Consider the following 20181-nt stretch of genomic DNA (forward strand, 5'->3'; position numbering starts at 1 on the left):
TAAGCTCCTTGAAGACAGGGCCATGTCTCTCCCATTTATCTTCAGTATCAGTAAGTATATATTTATGAATGTGGACTGTGCAGTCACTAAAATAATGTTGGAGAACCTATATTTTGTCCCAGGGCTCCCCATGCCATTTTTTCGTTAATAATTCAATATAGCAGAGTGTAAAGTCATATGCACATTATGATCTAATTTGGTTGTATAAATATATGCGTTCACGTACATTCACAGAAAAAAGCCTGCAAAAATCCAGGTAATGGGATTCATATGACTTCCATTTTATCCTTTGTCCTGAAATACTTGGTCTTGTTTTCCAGTTTCTCTATAATGAATATCTATTACATTTTAAGCAGAAAAAAATGTCATTTTAAGAAAGAAAGAACCATTAGACAAAAGTGCTAATGCTCTTCAGGCGTCATAATAATAGGTAATGTTTGTTGAGTTTTTAATTTGTGCCAGTTACTGTGTGAAATGCTTTACCTATATTATTTCAGCTCATCATCCTCACTGCACTCTATGAGGTTTAAACTACTGTGGTTCCCATTTTACAGATAATAACACAGGCTTAAAGAGAAAGTAGCCGGGTCACAGAAGTAGCTGTTGGAAGGGCTGCGACTCATACCCAGTCTAACTCCAGAACTTGGGTTCTTAAAACACCAATACACCAAGTTGATTCTTCAGTTAGCATCAGGACTAAAAGTACCCGTTGAACTGTTATTAGAGGTGATTTGGTGACGTTGAGCAGTATTGGTTGGAGAAAAGAGATTAGAATCAACAAGACGGACTCGGACACAGAAGCAATTTCTCACTAAGCTTCAGACCCTGCTAATGAAGCAGTTGATAGAGATCCGTCAGTCCCCTTCTCGAAGGAAGCTGATCTTTGGACAAGGTTTAAATGACGCACTATCATCCTCTAGACAGGTTCAAGGGGACCATAAGAAGGGCCAGGTGTCCTGCCCTGCCTGCGTTCTTCAGAAGAGGTGAGCATGGTTTGGGGAGGGCTGGACCGTTGTGTTTTTGCGCAGAGACTGAGTCTGCTAACACAGCAGGCACAAAATTCCACTCCGGAAACCAAAGATATTTTAGGGATCACGGCAGTTGGTAAGATGGGCTAAGAAGAACGCCCAGGGATTCTTATTTCCAAGTCCCTGCAGTCTGCGTCCCTTCTCATTGCTGGCGCAGCACCAACATACCCCACCTTCCCCACCCCAAAAGATCATGACACGATCAAAGGGAAGCAATCTAAGTCCATCATGAAACCCCTTGTTCATCACTTACAACTTGATTATAGTGTTGCTTTATTTAGAAGGCGCATTTTATCTGCTTTCCCAAATATAAAAAGTAAAAGTAGAGTAAAAATAAAATATATAAATATAAAGCTCTTATAAGTTTGCTTCTAACCCTGCTCTCTCTGCCAACTTATCTTGCCATTGGGTTTGTAAATTTGTATTTAATATTAAAGTTAACTTCTATGTATTTTTGAATTACATAGAAATCATAAATATATTCTTAATATAATAATGTTAACATTACATAGGAAACTAACTCTTGACCCTCCTTGTTCCCTTCCCAGAGAAAACCAGTTATCCATTGGCTCTTCTTCTAGATTCTTCTAAGTATTTACGCTCACAAATGTTCACTACAGAAATATACAGTTTTACCTTATAGGACAGCAATCCCCAACCGTTTTGGCACCAGGGATGGTTTTATGGAAGACAGTTTTTCCACAGACCGGGGTAGGGGGGATGGTTTCAGGATGATTCAAGCGCATTACATTTATTGTGCACTTTATTTATATTATTATTACATTGTAATATATAATGAAATATACAATTCACTGTAATGCAGAATCAGTGGGAGTCCTGAGCTTGTTTTCCTGCAGTTAGATGGTCCCATCTGGGGGTGATGGGAGACAGTGACACCCGAAGTGTGTTGCTTATGTCCAGTCTACTCGGTAATCTCGTTTTGGTTGCTGTCACTGCAGAAGACCCTGCTTCACAAAGATAGGATGTTGGAAATGGAAGCAGCCTTTTCAGTGCCTTTGTCGCAATCTCACGATATTCCGCCTTGACTTTCATCCAGAACGTATGGAGACTGGAAGTTGTCTCAAACATACTTTTAAGGCTACCGTCATTTGCGATCGCAAGCAGTTGATCCTCTTATAGCACGGACAAAGTCGATTCACCTGGCTTATTCACAAATGGGTCAGGGATCCATTCCTTCCCAGTTCGGGGGTCTTTTGTGGTTGGGAAGTAATGCTCAAACTCTTGAAAGCTGAGATAGGTGATCGTGCATCAGCTGGGAGAAAGAAGGCCCTGGCTCAGTCTCTTTCAAAATCTCTGCTAATGTTTGGAACATGTCAGAAATCCCAATGTTCACTCGTCGCCCCCATAATTCCAGTTTGGCTTTGAATGCAGCCACCCTATCTGCCGACTTGGACACAGTTGTTATTCTCCCCTGAAGGGACAGTTTGAGTTCATGGAGCAGGTTGAATATGTCACACGAGTAAGCAAGTTTTGCGACCATTCTATGTCACTGAAATGTGCTGCCAGTGGTGACTGTTTCTCTAAAAGAAATCTCTGGAGCGGCTCTCGTAACTCAGAAACTGGCCAGTGATCTACCTTTAGAAAGCCATCTCACTTCCGTGTGTAAGAGAAGACGTGTGTGCTCTGCACCCATCTCCTCACAGAGCTGCGCAAACAGACGTGAGTTAAGGGCACGTACCTTAATGTGGTTGATAATTTTAATGACATCCTTCAAAACGTTGTTAAATTCAGGTGACATTTTTCAGCTAGCCAGCATTTCTCTATGGATGACACAGTGTGTAGACTCACTCGCAGAAGTGACCTCTTTGACCCGAGTAGTGAAACCAGAAAGCCGTCCAGTCATGGCAGCTGCGCCGCCCATGCATATACCAACACAAAATGACCCATTCAGTTTTCCTGATATGTAATCACTCAGAGACTTGAATACTTCTGCAGCTGTGGTGTAGGTTGGCAACGAAAGTGCACATAACATATCCTCATGCATATCCTCCTGAAAAATATATCACACAAAAACAAGCATTGTTGCCTTGTTGTCAACATTGGCAGACTTGTCAACCTGTATTGCGTACCACGATGACTCATTAATCCTCTCTAACAGTTGTGCAGCAATATACTCTGCTATTTCATCAATTCGTCTACTTATGATGCTAGCCGAGAGAGGAACACGTGCCACCTTTTGAACTGCAGCCTCTCCTAAAAGTTCACAACAGATGTCCTTAGCAGCAGGCAGGATCAACTCTTCACCAATAGTAAAGGGCTTCTTAGCTTTAGCAATGCGGCTAGACGCTAAGAATGACGCTGTCAGTGCAGACACATTTGATGAAGTGGTGGCCTTCAATAACTGCTTCTGTTCTTCGTGTTCATGTTTTTTTTCTTTTGAAAAACTCCAAAGACTTGTCTTTTAATGCAGGGTGCTTGGTCTCCATGTGGCAAAGCAGTTTTGAAGGTTTCATGGCTTCGCTGGATAGCCAGTTGCCACGTATTATACGGGTGGGCTTGGAGAATGTGAATCGCCTGTTGCAATGAACCTGTAATTTAAGTAGGACTCTTGGTATTTTCTTTTAAATGCAACTTTCTTTTTGTTGGCAGTCATAGAGTTTTCTGCCGTCTCATCATTGGGTCTTTCCCCCTTTTCAAAGAAGCTCTCCAGCGATGTTTGATTTTTACTCATTTTGGCTAGGGTTAGCTTGTGGGTTTACCAAAACCGTGACTGAGACACGTGCGCAGTGCGGGAAAGAGGCGAGGATGGAAGTGGTAAATAGAATAATGGGCGGGCCACGCACAAACTGAGTGTCGGATTCTGACTTAAATCCTGCCACCAGATGCAGCGGTACAACTGAAGTACATCAACTCACTTGCCACTATAAAGCCTGCCACCAGATGCAGCTTAATTTTCACTTACCACTCACTAATAGGGTTTTGATATGTCTGCGAGCAATTGATTTACTGTGGTCTCTGTGCAGTCAAACCTCTCTGCTGATGATAATCTGTATTTGCAGCCGCTCCCCAGCGCTGGCATCACCGCCTCAGCTCCACCTCAGATCATCAGGCATTAGATTCTCATGAGGAGCGCGCAACCTAGATCCCTCGCATGTGCAGTTCACAGTAGGGTTCTCGCTCCTATGAGAATCTAATGCCGCCACTGATCTGACAGGAGGCGGAGCTCAGGCTGTAACGTGAGCGATGGGGAGCGGCTGTAAATACAGATGAAGCTTGGCTTGCTTACCCACCACTCACCTCCTGCTATGCAGCCCGGTTCCAAACAGGCCACGGACCAGCGCCGGTCCATGGCCCAGGGGTCGGGGACCCCTGTTATAGGAGTATGCTTTTTTAATATATAAGTAGTATGCTATGTATAGAATTTGTTTCTCTTCACAGAACCATGAATGTGGAATATTATCTCTCGTGTATGCATAAATCGATACAGATAAATGTGTGTGTACATGTGTGTGTATGAAACTGAGGAACAGAATTCTTACTGTAAAGTACACAGATCTTCATTATACAATTCAAATTCCAGCTGCCCACCTCTGTCACATAGTAGCTCTATGACGTTGGGTGAGTTAACCTCTCTGAGCTATCATATCCTCATCTGTAAAATAGAGATGAGAATATCATTGTAATGAGGAAAACATGAGCTGGCATTTGTAAAGTGCCTGGCACGTGTAAACCCTACGTTCGTGTCTGTTAAATATGAATAGATTATCTGAGGTCCACAGCTGGTCAAGAGTGGAGGTAGGTCTGGTCTTGCAGGCCCACGTGGCTGCTGGTGCACTGTACACTCCATCATGATCCTCTCTTGGAAGCAGGAGTAACCACTGATCCCCACACTTCCAGTGGAAAGCGGAGGCCCAGCAGAGAAGTGACTCGACATTAGGCTATGGAGTGAGCTGCTGTGATCCTCATGTTCTCCCTTCCAAAGCTTTGCCTGGGCCACCCCACACGGTTGGACTCTCAGCCTCACCCTTTCTTACTTCCTGAGCTTCTCCATTGCAAGGGAGAGTGTGGTAGGTAAGGTATCCAGCCTTTCTCCTATAGAGACAGGGTACCCTCAAGGGGCCAGGGAAAAAGTGTTACCTGATCCACCACCACCCACACGTCCTTCTCCAGCCTTTACAGAAGGATTCTGACAGTTCCACCTTGATCATGCATGTCCATCTATCCCCCCTTCTCCATCCCACTACCACTGCCGTACAAGCCTCCTAAGTGGTAACCTTGTCTTTCCTCTTAAACAGTGTCTGCTAAATATTCCTAAGCATGGCTCTGCCTATTTACTCTCTTCTTCTAAGAACTTACACGGCTCCGTTTTACCTGTAGACTGAAGTCTGGGTGAGTCTAATATTTCCACCCAGGCTTTCCAAGAGACAAGGAGGAATTAAAATGACATGAGTGGCCACGTTTCTGGAATTCCATCATAAAGTTACATCCTGAGCATTTGTTGACTCTCCTCCTTAGATGTCCCAGAAGCTTCAATGGCAGCCCCTCCCTGCTCAGCACTGAGTCAGTTCTGATCACGGAGGGAGCTGGTGAACGCCACCAGCAAGTGGGGTTTGGAGCTGACTTTGCTGTCCGCTCAGAGTGGGGGATGGGTGTCCCACCCAGGGTCTCACACACTTTCAGAGTGGGGGATGGGTGTCCTACCACAGGGTCTGACACAGTTTCTTGAGCCAAGCCCCTTATTCTCCCTGGATCACTTCCTGTCTTACCAGGCTGGAGTGCTGCTTCAAGTCTATCCTCAGTCTCCCAGAATCTCCCTCTGCCTCGTTGCTAAGCTGGCGCAGACCCAGTTGTCCACTCCCTTTAGACGAGGCTCTTTGACCTGTGACCCCCAGCCCCTTCTACCTTTTCACCCCCAAACAGCTAGTCCAGGACTCTGTCCCTTAGCAGCTCATTACTTATCCCCACATTCAAGCTTTCCCATTTTCACCAGGCCCTTCTTCCCCCACCTCCTCCTTACAACCTTTCTTATAGAGGATGGTATCTGAGATGAAGCATATCTGCATTTTTTTTTTTTTTTCCGCACAACAGCCCTATGAGATGAGTGTTCTAACTCGCATTTTATAAAAGAAGGAACTGAACTTCAGGTCAGGAAACGTGCTCTCCAGATAAATGGTGTGACCAGAATTTGAACCCTGACAGACACACTCCCCACCCCTCGCTCTTTCACTACTCCGTGCTTCCTGGGAACACTGAGAGTGAGGTGACTGTCTTTTCACTTCAGCTTGGGATACACCCCGCTTTCAGGAAGCTGCTGGACCATGGTTGGCTGTGATACCTTTCTCCAGCTCTTTCTATATTTACCTGAATGGAAGATGGAAAGAGCTTAGTTAATATCTGTTACATTAAGGCATGAGATTTGCCACGAATAATGCCATGTTATCTCAGTGGAAACATCTGGTTTATGGATCACGAGGAAAAGGATTTATCAAACTTCACATGAGCTTACTCAAAAAGTAATATTCTGCAAAGCCATCCATGCTTTGTGCTGATGGCGTTTTAAGTAGAGCAAGAATTGGATTTTTGCAAGTGGTGCTGTAATTTGCAAACCAAGGGCTGCACTGGAAACCATCATTTCAAGGAAGATATGATTTAGCAGATTTGTTTTCCGCTGGAAGAAAACTGACATGCCAGAGACACAAGAAAAGTTGGCCAATGGAAGTATCTCTGTAATTGTGCCGGATTCAAGTTAATGGCACTGCGGATGCTGGGACTAACCTGAGGAATATCGAGGAGGGTCGCAGTCGGTTTTTGTGGGGCTGGGAACTAGAGCAGGGAGTCTTTATCAAGAAAGCAAGAGCCAGATTGAAAAGAGCCTCAAGGTCACGAAAGAGAGCCTGACGATAAAATGCCAGGAGGAAGAGTCAGACGAACTCCAAACAGAGGTGAGCAGGGGGCAGAATGTGGGTAGAGACAGCTGTCAAGGGCGGAGGACAGAGTGAAGGGTTCGGAGTCAAGGGCGTGAGGCAGCTCAGTGCTAGTGAGGACAGAGTAGTGTTCCTGAAGGAACATTAGCCAGCATCTGTGACCCACTCTCGTTCACTGGGGTTTTAAAAGTTACGGAAAGAAATGAGAAGGAGGGAAGGAGAGAGAGAAGCCAGATTGTGATTTCTCTCCAGCGAAGGAGAACTGAGGTTTGACGTGAGAGTCCTTGGCTCAGATCCTACCTTTATTAAATAATAATATTAATTATAATAGAGAACATTTATTGGTCCTCTCCTTGGTTCCAGGTACTGTACAGGTGGTGTACCTACATCAGCTTTAATCCTTACAAAATCCCAGGAAGGTTTCATCATCCCAGTGTTTTTGGTAAAGAAATAAACCATGGAGAGCTTAAACCCCTCATCCAAGGTCACACAGTGACAACTTCTGGCAGTCTCAGGATTTGAGTGCATCACCCTGACTCCAAATCTTATTTTTAAGAGCTGTGTGACCTCGAGCAATGCAGGTTCCTCATCTGTGACACGGCAAATAATAATAAAAATTCATGTTGTGGGAAGACTCACAGAATAAACAAATCAAAATAAATAAAATAACTCCTACCTATCAGGATTGCCATCAGGATTAAATGAGTTGACAGGGGAAAGTGCGTTGTAAACTGCAATACACCATACAAATTTGATCATTTTTATTATTTCAAAAAAATATGGCTGCTCCCACAAAATAAAACAGTCTGTGGCATATATTTATGACAACATGACTCAGAAACAATTTCCATTCTGACGGGTTGCCTCCCTATCATGTTATTAAAAGGTTAAGGAAAATGAACAATGGAGGATTAAGATTAGATCTTTCACACATGAAACCACAAAATCAATACAGCCCCTGTAATCCATCCGATGTTATGAAGAAATATACCAGAGGCGCCTGGAAATGTCAACAGGTATTGACAAGAAATCTGGCAAGGCAGCCTTGGCCAAGGCTTAGCTGCTGCCTGCCTCACTCCAGCATCCTCCTGGCGAACAGAGACTCACACTCTAAGACATGGAGCGGTGAGGGGGCTGAAGAGAGGGGCACTTTTCCTTCTTCCAAAGTTCTGCAGAATTTATGTTTCTGCAGTTGGGTCAGAGCTGCCTGGAAAAAACGATAGCCTAAGTAGCACCATGGGGAGCATGTGATTACACTTATCCGTGGCCAATATAAAGCCCATTTTTAGAAAACCTTCTGTGATTATCCCTATGCTATGATGGTCATTATCACTGTGGTTCTCATTCAGTATTTAGAGGATGCCAACTCTCTTCCTGGACACCTGTGTGATTGACACCAAAGCTGAAAACTCAAAGCAGCGAGTCCTCCTTGGGGACTTTATTCTTCCTGCCCAGCTGGAAAGGGATGCCTGGAGATGTCAGAGAAAGAGTTCTGGTGAGTGTTGTGGTTGGGCTTTTGGTCAAAAGCCTGAGATGTGGCTCAATGTAGGATTAAAGTCTGGCCCTAGGGTGCCCTAAGATAGAATGACCTTTTGACTCATCTTCGTGGCACGTGGGTCCACATCTGTGTGACCCTCCTGCCACAGTTCTAGACATTCTTTATACTTCATACTAAGTACTATCCTCTCTACTTTATAGTGTAGAGGCTCAGAGAAGCAGAGAAACTTACCCAAAGTCACAGAGTTAGTAAGGATCAGAATTGAGATTCAAACTCAGCCCATTGTTCCTCCAGTGTCCACACTGCCCGCTTCTTGGCAACTCCCTCTCGAAAGTGTAAATCCTCAAAACAGAAGTAAGCACTGTGTCTGGGCTGTTGATGAAGGGCAGAGCTGCCCTCCCACCAAAGAGAAAACCAAATAGATGAACCCCAGGGTGGTGGAAGTAAGAGGAAAGGTACCAAAAAGGAGCGGAGGGTCAGAGCTACTGGAGAGGCCTGAGCTGATTCTAGAAGGTTTGGAGAGAAGCCCTGCCAGCAAGGCCTGCCTGGGAAGGACAGAGCAGACTCAGGGGGCCATTTAGTAGCCCACAGAACGCACTCACAGGCTGGCTTTCTTTCAGCCTCTGAGGACACAGGTTGTCAGATTTGGGGGTAGAGGAGAGCCACTCACTCTGCAAGCATCTGAACACAAGCCAGCCAGGAGCCAGCCTCTTGGGGTCCTTGTGCCCATTTCCAGGAGGCTGGCTGCAGCCGTCATCTGCTTTCTGGTCCCTAAAGAAATTCAGGTGACTCTGGCTGGAACACAGGACACACAGGCTTGCCCGTTCTCAGTGAGTCTGCCTGGATCTGAAATGCCCGGCTACCCTGTCCACAGGGAGTGTCTTACTGTGTGAGATGTGACTTTCCCAAGGACACATGCAGATGGTATGCAGGTGGCATGAATGGGTCTCACACTCTGTTCTCTTGTGTGAACCCGGAACTTTCCCTCCCATTCTTTTCTGCCTCTTAGAAGAATCGCAAAGCCCAGGCCAGGTGCTAGGTGTCAGGCAGAACTCTACCTCTGGAAAAGGGCATCTCTCTGCCCCTTTTCATGCTTGTTCAAGGAAGTCCTTGGAGTTGAGAGCCAGGTCCAGACAGGGGAAGCCTGAGGACAGGAATAAACCTCCACACTTGATATAGAAGCTGAATAATAATGGCTGATACCTATGAAGTATATTCATCACGTGCCATGAATTGTTCTAAATATGTTATGTAATGTTAACTTGTTAACCTTCACAAGAGCCCTGTGAGGTGGGTACAATTAACCCCATTTTCCAGACAGGAAAACTGAAGGTAAGAAGCATAGCTAGTAAGTGCAGAAGTCCCCTGCTATAGACTGAATGTTTGTGTCCCCCCAAAGTTCGTATGTTGAAACCTAATCCCCAATGTGATGGTATTTGGAGATGGAGCCTTTGGGAGGTGATTAGGTCATGAGGGCAGAGTCATCATAAATGGGATTAGTGCCCTTATAAAAGAGACCCCAGAGAGCTCCCTCATCCCTTCTTGCCAGACATTGAATCTGTTGGCACAGTGATCTTGGACTTCCGACCTCTAGAACTGTGAGAAATAAATGTCTGGTTGTTTATTAGCCACCCAGTCTGGTATTTTGTGATAGCAGCCCAAACAGACAAAGACACCCACTTCTGCACCCTGCAGCAGGGCTACAGAGTCTGTGCATGCCCACGGTCCCATATTACCCTCTCAGGAGACAGGGAATTTCTCCATGTCTGGCTCATGTACAGAGACTGTGGTGTCAATTTCCAAGGTGAAGAGAGCCTCTGAGGAAGAGCAATGGTACACTTTGACAAATGCAGTTCTTCAAACGTGGGTCCGGAATCAATAGAATAGTATATTCAGGATAAATAGAAACTAGTGAACTAATATTTTGCATAAAAATCAAAACCATATTTAAATCCACATAAGACTCCTAAAATAACTTGGTTTGTACCTCAAGCAATTTTTAAAAAAATCTTTCTTGGGCTGATGAGTCAGTATGATTTAGGTGCCCAGGTGATTCGGCCTGGATATTAACTCTGCTGTTTATCGACCCTGTGCAGGAGTCAGGCTTGCAAGGCCAATGGCTTTCCTCCCCAGCACATGCTGCAAGGTTGGGTACCGGCTGCACTTAGACAGACATTAATGTTCCCTGTGCCGAGAGGGCTATCATTCTGCTTTTGCCCACCCTGGGAGCTACAATTCTCACATCAGTAGACAGATACAGGAGCCCATCCAAATCAGGTATCCAGCTGGAGGGACACATACATTGGAAATTATGAAATTAACCATCAAGATAATATCAATAATGACATTGTTAAAGTTGCTTGAAATCTTGGTATACATGGTACTGTGCCAAGCGCCTTCACCAGCCTGAACAAAAAACTCAAGTAACTTGACCCAGGGCCACTCATCCAGTGAGTGGAAGAGGCAGGCTTTACAACCAGACATTCTGACCTCAGAGAATGTTCTCTTAACACGTATGCAAGGCCAGCCTAGTGTCATATGTCTGATTTATGAGCCAGTTAAGCAGAAATACGTAGAGTACACTATGGGGTCCTGATGTTGACGTCTTCTTCAGCTAAGGATATAGCCTCTGTCCAGGTTGGCCCATGCCTCCTGCTTTGTTTTGCTTGTAAGGTCTGTTGATCCTCTTCTGAGTGTCCCTGCGCTTCTCTCTCTCTCTGGATTGTGTCACTTCCATGTATCAGGAGGCTTTCCTCCTTTGGAGGAAGACCTTGGTCTTTACACCTGCCATTTCTCAAAGTCGGAGTTAAGTCTTGAGTCCTGATCAGAGAATTGCTGCTTCGCCTGTGAGTCTGGAGATGATGTTTCCCCCTGGTGGCGGGACAGTGGCATACCTAGCTCTCTAATGGAAAACCTCTACCCCCCTCTGTGAGCCATACTTTCTAGAAGCAGTGGCTAAAGAAAGGTATTTGTAGACTCTCTGGGGGGAGAAAGAGGCTCTTCCTGATTAAGACTTACATTTAAAAACAGCAACAGCTTCATTCAACGATGCTACTTCCTGAATGTGGTAGCTGGTCTCCAAAGCTGGTCCCCAATGAATCACACCTCCCTGTCTTCACTCCCTTGTGTTGCTCCCTCCCACAAGGGCTGGCCCTGTGGCTCACTTTAACCAATACAATGAGACAGAAGCAAGGTAGCACCAGTTCCAGGCTAAAGCCTTGGTCTGGCAGCTTCTTGGAGCCCTGAGCTGCCATGTGAAAAGCCCCTGTGGAGTGGCCACCTGAGAAAGAGGCCCCAAGGAGGACAGAGGCCCCGAGGAGGTCAGAGGCCCCAGTCAAGCCGTCCCTGCCAATCCTGAGCTGTCCAGCTTCCCAGCCAGGTCAACAAACATCTGAGTGGAGAAGCCATTTGGAATGTTCCAGTCCCAGCAGACGTCATATGGAACAGAGATGGCCACTCCTGCTGGGTACTGTTCAAATTCTTGACCTTCAGAATTGTGAGTTATAATAAAATAATTGATGTTTTAAGCCACTCAGTTTGGGGATGATTTTTTTTTTTTTTTTTTTTTTGCTGTACGCGGGCCTCTAACTGTTGTGGCCTCTCCTGTCGCGGAGCACAGGCTCCGGAAGGGATGATTTTTTTAAAATTTATTTTATTGAAGTATAGTTGACTTACAATATTGTGTTAATTTCTGCTGTACAGCAAAGTGATTCAGTTATACATCTCTATATATTCTTTTCCATTATGGTTTATCACAGGATATTGTATATAGTTCCCTGTGCTGTACAGTAGGACCTTGTTGTAATCCACTCTATATGTAATAGTTTGCATCTGCTAATCCCAAACTCCTAATCCATCCCTCCCCCACTCCCTTGGCAACCACAAGTCTGTTCTCTATGTCTCTGAGTCTATTTCTATAGATAAGTTCATTTGTGTTGTATTTTATATTCCATATAAGTGATACTATACAGTTTTTGTCTTTCTCTTTCTGACTTACTTCACTTAGTATGGTAATTTCTAGGTCCATCCATGTTGCTGCAAATGGCATTGTTTCATTCTTTTTACGGCTGAATAGTATTCCATTGTGTATATGTGCCACATCTTCTTTATCCATTCATCTGTCAGTGGACATTTAGGTTTTTTTCATGTCCTGGCTATTGTGAATAGTGCTGCAATGAACACTGGGGTGCATGTATCTTTTCGAATTATGGTTTTCTCTGGATATATGCCCAGTAGTGGGATTGCTGGGTCATATGGCAACTCTATTTTTAGTTTTTTTGAGGAACCTCCGTACTGTTCTCCATAGTGGCTGCACCAACTTACATTTGCACCAACAGCGTAGGAGGGTTCATTGGGATGATTCTTTGTGGAAACACCAGATAACAGAAACTCTGGGTCATATAATGTAACATCAGTAATTGCATCAGTAATTCAAAAATCTGACCATTCAACCACTTCACTCTTTGGTTTGGGGTTTCCAAGCACAGGTGAGGTTTCCCAGAGTTCCTTGCCTGCCCCAAGCCACCACCCCGATGACATCAGGAAAGTATATGATTCTACTCTTTACACTTACTCGGGTCTTCATCGTAGATGTGTGCAATTACTCGAGTTTATTTCCTCTAGGAACCTGGGAGATCCGTGTGGCATGGAGCAAGGGTGATATTTACTGCTGCAGCCCCCAGTTTAGCACAGGGCTCCCTGCACAGTAGACATCAAAAATATCTAAATATTTGAATGAATAAATACATTGGTGCAAAGTTCAGATTGGTATGAAGGTCAGAGTAGCTAAAGGCAAAGATTGAGAAATTATTCATTTGCCAGGCTAAGTAAAGTTTGAACTTGATCCACTAGTGAGTGAATGAACAGATGAACAGGGTAGCTTAAATTTCACCATTTGCCACAGTCAATCCGCAAAATCAATGTAACTACATAATTCACTGAGTCAGTTCAAGTACCCCAGGTAATTAGTTTCCTGGCACATTGCCAGGTGGAATCCCATTTCCCCTCCTTACACATCTCTAGCATTCCTGGAAATATCTGAAATAGAAAATGAGTACTCAATATTTTATTTTTAAGCAATTGCCTGTACTTTAATCTAAAAACATTTACAAAAACTTGTTGCTCTGGGTTGAACTCGAGATGTTTCATTGCCAATGCCAGTAATGTCAACGGGCTTTATGGGGTCAGTGAAATATGCTCAGTTTGGGAACCAAAAATGTGTTTAATAGAAAATATGATGTACTATGCTCCAGTATTAAACATACAATTATGTATAGACTCTGAGAACCACTGGGTGACCTATGAATCATCCACCTTGCCCACGTGTGAATCCCGGACACACTGCTGCTTCACGATCTATGTCTAAAAGTTTTCTCCAGTTTAGGGACTGCATTAAAGGTATGATTTTCACCACTGTCATGGCCCACCTGTCTTCTAGTGTTTCTTCTTTACCTCTTCTCCTCACATATACTGTAGAGTCCTCTCTGATCAGCACCCTTGCCAATGACCAGGAGCCAAGCAGTGTGCCCTCTCCAGCCCCGAATCACTACCATCAAATCCATTTGTACCTAGAGGGCTTTCCCGATCTTCCCAATTGCATTTGGCAAGTACATCCCAGATGATGGAGGCAGAGCCTGCACAGCTGCCTCTTCCCTCAGCACTCTGGCCAGCCCTCACCTTGGAGCCCACTGCTGGCCTCTCCCATCTACCTGGTCTTTACAGTGCTGACCAGCCCCATCGGGGTTGATCCCCTATTCTTGGCGCACCTACTCTGTTTTCCTGAACTGTCTGGCTTATGCCCAGTGTCCTATAGCTATTCCTTTCTACTTACAACCAGAGAGAAATAGGTATCTACCCTTTATGGACCATCTACAGTAGAAGAAACAGGGCACCTATGTATTCCATAGAGAAACACACATCCAAACTTATATACAGAGATATACATAGTCGAGGACACAGAATTCAACACAAAAGACAAACCAAACCATGGCATAGATAGGGAGCCTCCTCTGCTAAGCAGATGCTGCTTTTCTGCCACCACCAGAGCTGCGTCATAGACATTGGCTACTGAGATCACTGCTGTGAACCCATGACTCCTTTCCAAGGGATGCTTGCCAATTCCATGAAGTGGGGGATGGGAATTGTAGGAAGGAGGGTGTAATAGTTTAGGTAATGGTAGCCACAACAGAAAACCCCTGAAATCTCAGCAGCTCAACACAATAGAAATTTCTTTCTTTTTTTTTTAATTTGCATTTCTTTATTTTTAATTTTTATTTTTTTAACTAAAATTGTTTTTAATTTAAAATTTTTTTATACAATTTTTAAAGGTTACTTTCCACTTACAGTTATAACAAAATATAGGCTCTATTCCCCATGTTGTACAATACATCCTTGAGCCTATCTTACAGCTTCCACTCCCTGACCCCTGTATTGCCCCTCCCCCCTCCCTCTCCCCACTGGTAGCCACTAGTTTGTTCTCTATATCTGTGAGTCTGCTTCTTTTTTGTTATATTCACTGGTTTGTTGTACATTTTAGATTCCACATATAAGGGATAGCATACAGTATTTATCTTTCTCTGTCTGATTTCTTTCACTGAGCATAATGCCCTCCAAGTCTATCCTTGTTGCTGTGAATGGCAAAATGTCATTTCCTTTTTCATGGCTGAGTAGCATTCCATTGTATATAATCTCACTAGCTCAACACAATAGAAGTTTCTTTCTTACTCAGGCATAGACTAGTCAACAGGGAGTGGGGAGGATTCTGCTCCACTCAGTCGTGCAGGGATCGAGGCTGCCAGAGGTTCCACCCTCTCCAACACTGGCTTCCAGGGTCACCCTGGGTATCCGCATTTCGCAGGCTGATGAGGGAAAAGAGTGTGGAGTGGCACAAGGGAGGGTAAAATGGCACTCATCGCTTCTCCCTGTATTCCACGTGATTTTAGTCATAGGGCCAAGTCAAATTGTGGATGCGCTGGGAAATGTAGTGTAACTGACTGCCTCAGAGGAAGAGGTGGGGTTCTGTGAACAGCTATTCTCTTCTCCGTGAAAAAATGGGACTCTTCATTCATTTTCCCGGCTATCTTTTTCTTTCCCCCTTCTCATTTTTCTAGTTCATAATAGATCCATTTCCTTTTCTCCTGTGGGTTATTGTTTCGCCAACTAGTCCTCCAAAGATCTCGCTGCCCACTCAGTCCATGCACACTTCTTTCTGGCCCCATTTTGCACCACCCTGGTGATAACACCCCTGCCGTGGATGAGGAGTTCCAATGGGCATCACCACTTCCGGTGATGCGGTTATCACAGTTGTCTGCTAAGGACTCTTTTAAATCAGGTTCTCAAGGACAAATCAACAGCAGAAACCTTGGAGACGAGGGGCTCACAGACACTGATTAGGACTCAAACAGTAAGAGGGGCATAACGCGTTCCCTCCGGGATCCAGGGAAGGTGAGCCTAGAAAACCAGGAACTCAACTTAAGAGAGACAAGCCTGGGCACATCAATCCACAGGACCAGGTAACCAAGAAGGAAACGTGAGGGGGGCTGCTCGGAACACCTGACAAAGTCAGGCCTGGGGACTTAATATACCTTCCTTAACAGAGAACCGTAATCTCCGTCATAATAACCCCACCTCTGTGCACAGCTGCATTGTTTACAAAGCCCTTCACAAAGGGCTTCTATCAACGACAGGAGACAGATATTACGTTTATGCCTCCTTCTCCTTCTCCTAGGCAGTGCCACCACTGCCCTAATTCAGGCCCTCATCATCTCTCAGCAGACTATTATAACAGCCTCCTAACCGTCTCTCTGCTCCAATTTGCCTCCCTCTAATCCATTCTCTACACTGCAGCCGAGTAATCTCTCTCACAAAGAAAGCTGCCCCCTTCCTTCCCTCCTGAAACCCATCAAGAGCTCCGCATTGCACTTAGGATAAAATCCATATCATTAACCCTGCCCATCAGGCCCCTCCTGCCTGCCTCTCTGGTTTCATTTCTTTCCACCGCTCAAGCTGAACTCCAGACTCCAGCAACACTGAGTGGCTTTGGTTCCGCACAAACCCTGTGCGATTTCTTACCTTTGCATCTTGATTTTTCTGGCCTCTCCCTGTACTGCCACGCGCCCTCCCTTTGGTGCTTGGTTTGCTACCTCCTCCTCGACCGTTAGGGGCCAGCTCAAGCATCACTTTTGAGAAATGTTTCTCAGTGACCACATGCACACGCACACACATGCACATCTGGCTACATCCAAACCATACTAATGCATGTCTCCAGCACTGCACTCATCACACGGTACTGCCCTGCTGTATTACTATGTCTGTCCCTCTCACCAGGGTGTCAGCTCTTACAGGAAGGTCTATTACATATTCATCTTTATATCCAGGTACCTAGCATTGGACCTGGCATCTAGTAGCTCTCAATAAATGATTATTGAAGCATTAATTCACAAGCCTACATTTGAAACTAGGGAAACCAGTGCTCAGAGGGCTTAAGGGATTTGTCCAGGATATAAACTAATAAATGAGAGAAATGAAATGCCAATCTAGGTCCGTCTGATGTCCCAAACACTTCAGAGTACTCCGCACTGCCTTCAAAGAGACCACAGATAACTTTGTGAGCTGAAAAAGTTCTATCTCTTAAAGGAATTCTTCCTTCTTATTTCATTTTGTTTTTACTTCTTTTGAATCTCAGATCCTTTTGAGAATCTGAGGAAGGCTATGGACTTTTTCTCCAGAAAAATGCACATACACACTAAATTTTGTATGTAAAAGAAGAGTGTATTAGCCAGGCTAAGGTAGCTGTTACTGCAGTAACATATAGACCACAAAATCTCAATGAAATAGCACTATCAAAGTTTAATTCTCACTCATAGAAAGTTCTTTATGGGTCAGCAGGGACTCTCCTCAACTAGTGTGTCAGGGCTGTAGGCTCCCTCCATCATAAGACACTGTTATCTCAACACATGCTTTCAAATCAGCAGGACAGAAGAAGAGAGAAATAGAAAAGGTACACAGGCTTTTAACTGCTTCAGCATGAAAGTGGCACATGTCTGGGATAATTGCAAGATGTCCACAAATTCCTTCCCACGTTGCATGCACACCCCTTTACAAAGTGCTTTTCCTCCTATCAACAGGTATTATCTGTCTCCGTCTCTTGAATGTGGGCTTGGCCATTTCTCTGGCCAATGGGACATTAAGAAACATACTGCAGTCAGAGGCTTTAAAAGCACTTGTGCATTGGAGTCTATGCTTTCTTGCTGCTCTTTGGAACCATGAGATCACCATGAAAAAACCTTAGTCTTTTTGGAGACATGCGGCTTAGTTACCCCATCACGTCGGCCAATAGCCAGCACCTACAGACCAACAGAATAAATCCTCAAGCAGGTGAGTAAGGCCATCCTGTATCAGCCAGCCCCCTGCTGAACATCTTAGCTGGCTGAGGTTGCATGAGTGAACCCAGGCAAGACCAGCAGAACTGCCCAGCTTAGCCCAGACTTACTTGATGACCCAAAGAAGTTTTGAGCTAATAAATGACTATTATTTTAAGCCACTGAATTTGGGGATTATTTGTTATGCAGCAAAAGCTAACTACTACAAAAATAGGTACCAGAGTGCTGCTATAAAAAAAACCCTAAAAGGTATAGCATTGATTATGGAACTGGAGGCTAGAAAATTAGTTTTCAAAGTCTGGAAGAACAACACTGTCAGTGGATCCATAGACCTAGAGCTATGAATTCCTACATATAATTTAAAAGCCTGAAGGCACATGATGGTTTTCAAAAACTCTTTCCTGGCCAGAGAAGAGAGCTATGGCCAGAGAATGGTGAGGTGTGATAATTGTGCTAGACCTTCATCGGTCCTGGAAATTCCTAAGAAGAGGGTAAAGTCTTGAAATTACAAAAAGAAGAGGTTAGGAGTCAGAAAAAACTTGACTCTAGTCATAGATTGACTACTTAGCAACTGTAGAACCAATTGTGGAACCTCATCTCGGAGGCATGGAAGACGATACTTTGTTTTTATTGTCAAGATCAAACAAGATGATATATGGGGAAAACTGTTAACTTGCTAAGAACTGTCCATGAAAAATATGCGTATTATCAGCACAGCCTGAGGCTGCCATCCTCCTGGCATGACCTCAGGTGAGCGGCACCTAATGCCACCAGGGGGCGCTATGAGGTCGGAATTCCAGGAAACCCATTGGAGCCTGGAGTCAAACCCAGGAGAGTCCATTGGGAAGGCTTTCTTGAGAAAGTGACATTAATATGGAACATAAAGAATGAGTCCTATTTAGCCACGTGGCACATATTCTGGGCAGGGAGAACAGCATGCACAAAAAATCTGGAGATGAGTGAGCACACGATTCATTCGTGTAACTGCCCTCTCTAAAATCTGTGCCTTCCTCCATGAGTCCCTTAGGTTTAGGAGGTGAAAAAAGAGCCCTATCTTGTAAGGATGTGGCTTCTCTTAAATGCAGGCAGACACGAGAAAGGACGTGGATCTTTCTTGAAATGCAATTTTCTGCTTCTTTACAAATGATTAACCACCACAATCCATTGTGTCAAAGTTCAGGTCACTGCATCCTTTGGGACAGCGATGAGAAAATGCCTTGTGCTTGGGATAATAATAACTGGAATGCACACAGGATGGCCTGAGAGCAGAACTTGTGTTCTGTGTTCTGGGCACAGTTAATGCGAAGGGTCTTCCGCCTTCTGTGGCTTTCCATTCATCCCCTTGCTACTCTTCCTTATTTGCACTCCCAACCGCAGCCCAGCTACTTCAGCAGACAGGTCAGGATGGGAGTAGGCGGGCGCTTCCAGCCTGCATCAGAAAGTAAGTTAAGGGCTTAATGTTTTAGATAGTCAAGCCTTAAAGTAACCTTATGAAGTAGGTAATAATGAATTATGATCCCCATTTTCCAGATGAGAAAAACAGTCTCAGAGAAATTAGGTGGCTTGTTCAAGGAAATCAAATCCAGGCTGTGTTCCTTCTACCAGCCCACCCTCAAGTTGCCCGCTGCCTCTCCCCTCCAAGGCCGCTCACCTACACCTGCCAGATCAACAGAGACAAGACGGTCATCGACCACGTTCCTCCATCTCTTCGTGGGCTGCAGATGAGTTTTGTAAATGCCGGGTCAGTGCAATCTGTACTTTAACTGTTGCTTCTAAGGAGTCAGTGATGGGGGTACATCTGAGAGCCCAGGCCATTTGTACATGGCCTTCGAGTTTGCACCAGGCCTCTTTTACACTGCACTTCCGTGCTCCCCACCAGAGGCAGGGTCGGTACCATCTCCAGGCTGGGATTCGGGGCTGACGCTATGTCGGCAGTGGAACTGAAAATGTGAAGACACCCACCCCACACCTGGTCACAGGCAACCTGGGAGTCATTTCTAGGAATTTCTAGAGTTATCGAAGTGAACATTTGCTTGAATTATGCCATTTCAAGAGACCCTTAGAGTCACATTTTTCTTTCATCCAGTTTAATGGTGAGGCTACATCGAAACGACAAGGCAATCAGCGTGTTATTCAGAATGATGAAAAGATGAAGGGAAAGCACCTCCCCAGCCTCAAATAAAACAAGTCTGACCCACCCTACATGAGTGGTACCTGCCTTTGCCGTGCTCACCCCTAAGGAAAGTCCTCTGACTTTGAACGTGGGAGAAGTGATAGGTGAAGGGTGAAGGTGTTTGAGTTTTTTCCATGTGCTGCTATCACCATGGCTCTCAGGGTTATCAGCAAATACTGGAGACAAATGTTAAATCTGATACCAGTCATCTACTATA

At 44.8% G+C, this 20181-nt stretch overlaps 1 protein-coding gene across 1 annotated transcript in view; it reads left to right on the plus strand.

Annotated features, from left to right (window-relative positions):
* The first annotated feature begins 7962 nt into the window (after positions 1 to 7962).
* The window catches only part of C8B (complement C8 beta chain), a 53636-nt gene continuing 41417 nt past the window's right edge, over positions 7963 to 20181 (plus strand). The window contains exons 1-2 of the mRNA XM_060142576.1: positions 7963 to 8038; positions 8263 to 8408. Coding sequence (XP_059998559.1) covers positions 8389 to 8408 — 20 coding nt within the window. The 5' untranslated portion in view covers positions 7963 to 8038; positions 8263 to 8388. The remainder of the gene's footprint in view (positions 8039 to 8262; positions 8409 to 20181) is intronic.

The sequence above is a fragment of the Lagenorhynchus albirostris genome, chromosome 2 (genome assembly GCF_949774975.1).
Source record: "Lagenorhynchus albirostris chromosome 2, mLagAlb1.1, whole genome shotgun sequence".
NCBI classification, from domain to species: domain Eukaryota; kingdom Metazoa; phylum Chordata; class Mammalia; order Artiodactyla; family Delphinidae; genus Lagenorhynchus; species Lagenorhynchus albirostris.